Source organism: Dendroctonus ponderosae, unplaced genomic scaffold (assembly GCF_020466585.1).
Source record: "Dendroctonus ponderosae isolate FM_Combo_2020 unplaced genomic scaffold, Dpon_F_20191213v2 Dpon_F_20191213_9, whole genome shotgun sequence".
Lineage (NCBI taxonomy): Eukaryota > Metazoa > Arthropoda > Insecta > Coleoptera > Curculionidae > Dendroctonus > Dendroctonus ponderosae.
This window is the reverse complement of record NW_026019116.1, coordinates 3196058-3199112: the sequence shown is the minus strand read 5'-3', so window position 1 is coordinate 3199112 and position 3055 is coordinate 3196058. Positions and strand designations below refer to the sequence as shown.

General features: G+C 38.1%; 1 protein-coding gene across 5 annotated transcripts in view; it reads left to right on the top strand.

The window, feature by feature from the left end:
* The window catches only part of LOC109539135 (Down syndrome cell adhesion molecule-like protein Dscam2), a 126572-nt gene that overhangs the window by 78622 nt on the left and 44895 nt on the right, over positions 1–3055 (top strand). For 4 of the 5 annotated variants that reach the window (XM_048669984.1, XM_048669982.1, XM_048669983.1 and 1 more), the window contains exons 1-3: positions 892–1129; positions 1188–1273; positions 1335–1496. The exons of the other annotated variant lie outside the window; for it this stretch is intronic. In XM_048669984.1, coding sequence (XP_048525941.1) covers positions 936–1129; positions 1188–1273; positions 1335–1496 — 442 coding nt within the window. In that variant the 5' untranslated portion in view covers positions 892–935. Of the gene's footprint in view, positions 1–891; positions 1130–1187; positions 1274–1334; positions 1497–3055 lie in introns of those variants that run through there. 5 annotated transcript variants of the gene reach the window in all.

Here is a 3055-nt window from a genome sequence, read left to right as displayed (position 1 = left end):
TGAGTCTGAGTCTGAGTCTCGCAGATGATTGTTTTACCCGTTAAAAACTCCACAGCGATTAAACGTAGCTTCATCGGTAAAAAAATTATCTAGAAAAGTACCATCGTCGGATTTGTTGTTCTTGTGGAAAATGGGCAAGACGTAAACGAGCCGAGGACCTTGCGGCATCAAATTCTGTACAGGATTACAACGAAATTAATTTAGTTTTTATTTTTTCACAATTCTAGAAATTGTAAACTGAGTTACGCTTGTTGCAATATCTAAAAGAGGATTACTTAGGGCTGGATTTTTTGGTTATTATATCCCAAGCGGAAAAATCCCGTTTTTCAATTTTTTAAACAGGTTTGATTGGCTTTCAGACAGCCATTGAAAGTTTCTTGTGCAAAAATGCATACTTTGTCCCTGAAATTCACAACAGATAATTAGTGTTGTTATTTAAGCATTTGTGTCATTTTTATTTTTCTCACATTATAAAAATGTTCGTTGAATACATTTTGCTTTTATGTACGGGGTGAAAAGTAATTAGTTTAATATTTTTTTAATTTTTCCGAAAATATCGACTTTCGTGTAGTCTTGTGCCATTTGTCGTGTAGAATCTCCAGTTTACCAATTTCCCATTGTTAATGAATCACCCTTTAAAATTATCTATCGGTCCTACTTTGTACTTTTATCCATTGCCGTCATGAATCGCCGATCGATAGAAACCAACTGCCCCAAAAAATGGGGATTTATGAATAACTATCTCTATCTATCTGTTAATCCTTTTGATTCACACCAGCTTGAAAAAGCTAATTGCTCAATCACTTTAGCCGCTTTAGTCCGGGAGAATAATGCAAAATCAGCTTATAAATCTTGGATGTGGAAATTTGATAATGAATTTTCTTCCAGCAAATGCGCAAGGCTTCGATTCGCACCTGCGAGGACCGGCCTTTGTGATGGAACCGCCTCCTCGACTGGAATTCTCCAATTCCAGTGGAGGATGGCTGGACTGCTCGGCTTCAGGAAGTCCTCAACCCTCCATAGACTGGCTGAGTGTGGACGGCACCTCTGTGGGCGACGTTTCGGGAATCCGAAGAGTTCTCAGAAACGGCACCCTGTTTCTGATGCCCTTTGCTGCGGCCTCTTACAGGTTCAACTCCAGCCTTCCTCAGCACCTGCTTCTTTGACTCTAATCGCATTTTTTGCAGGCAAGATATCCACAGCACAGTGTACAGATGTGTGGCCTCTAACACAGTGGGTCGCATCATTAGCCGAGATGTTCAAGTTAGGGCTGGTAGGTGATTGCTAGCTTACCTAATTAGAGCTTAAACTGAAGTCTGTGTTTGGTGTTCCAGTGGTTACACAATCATTCAAAGTGGAGGTGGAAGTGATACCTGCCGCCAGAGGATGTACGGCTGTTGTGAAATGTAAAGTGCCAAACTTCGTTAAGGATCTAGTTAGGATAATTTCTTGGGTGCAGGAGCCGAGTTTTTTTATTTACCCTTCCCTGCAAGGAGGTAAGTCACCGTTACTGGTTCCCAATAACACCCAATAAAGACAACAACCATGTCCAATTACTGCCTGAAATTACTTTCCGGTCCTTTGCAGGTTTCGCCTTTTTTAATTAAAAAAAAGTTAATAACGAACAATGCTTATAAAACTCATAGTGCAGAGTGCAGACGGGAAAATTACTTATCGATCGCAGCAGCCTCGTTGATGTTTTCATCTTGCCTCCAATTTTAGTGATAGAGTAGCGACGTTAATGTGTTTACATTGGCTCATAATCAGCTATTATGTTATCCACAATGTTCCGGGCTTTGCGATGCCCCTACAAAGTATGGGAAAGATTTTGGAATCTACCGATATGGTACTGAAAATGCGTGTTTTTTTATTTTACACTTGCATCAAGTAAACAATATTAATTCGGTCCGCCAGAGTTCCAGTTCGGCATGACCCAGAATGAAATATCCAGAAGCGGAGCTCTCAACTGAACCGGTTTGCCCGCTCTTAAAAATCGCAATTAAAAGAGTGTCCCGGTTTTTATTTTAATTGCTACTCCAAAATCTATCGGGAACGAGCTTTAATTGCATCGTCTTTAATTAAAAACGACAATACTGGTGCGCTACAGTTTGTCGATTTTCTCTTGTAAAATTGTGTGTCCTGGAAACTGTAACAGAATGTTTGTACACTTAATTGCTTGCTGTCTAAAAAGAATCCCAGATATTCTAACGGTAATTAAGCCTGTTTTACAAGGAAAGCTGCTATTAGGAACAGCAGAATATAAAATGTGACAGTATTTATTTTATATCAAATTGCTACGTGTTTGTGGGTGAAATGTGTATCTTTCGCATCGCCTAACTCATTGATAGTTTCCGGGCTACTTAGTTCAACTTCATCAAGCTGAAGCATCAATTGAACTACTTTGCAATAAGTTTCATTCCTATATGTATATTTCAGTTTCAGATTTCATACTTGAAGTTTCATCAACTTGTTCCTCTATTTAATGAAAGACTCTTGCATCAGCTATAAGCTTGACTAAAAGGCCATGGTGTTTTTTCGGAAAACCGAAGTTCTATTCATAATTTTTTACAGGAAAATGCACTTAACTTCCTCTTTCTCTAATGCATGGAGGCTTCGTAGATGATCTCTCAACTCTGCTTCTTTCAGTTGCAGCTTCCAGAATAGTCATTTAGTTTTCTTTAATATTAATCTGCCTTTGAATATAATTTCTGATTTATCACTTGTTAGTAATTTTACCATCTACTTCTTGTTCCTCTTCTGCACTTCTGATTTTTTACTGGAAAATGCATTTAACTCCGACTAATAATTCCGAACATGAAAGGTCTGTTGACAAACGCAAATTTCGGTTAACTTCCTTTTCTTCTAATACATTAAATATTTCTGGATTACTTGCCTTGGCGTTCTCACTCTGATAATCGTTTCGGACTTAATCAATATCGTCCTCTGTTTTCTTCAAATTCTGTTTAATCATTATTTCCTATAGTTACTATTTCCTCTTTTCATCGGTTTTATATCAATTTGTTCCTCTTCTGTGTCAATGTCTTAAGAAATTTTT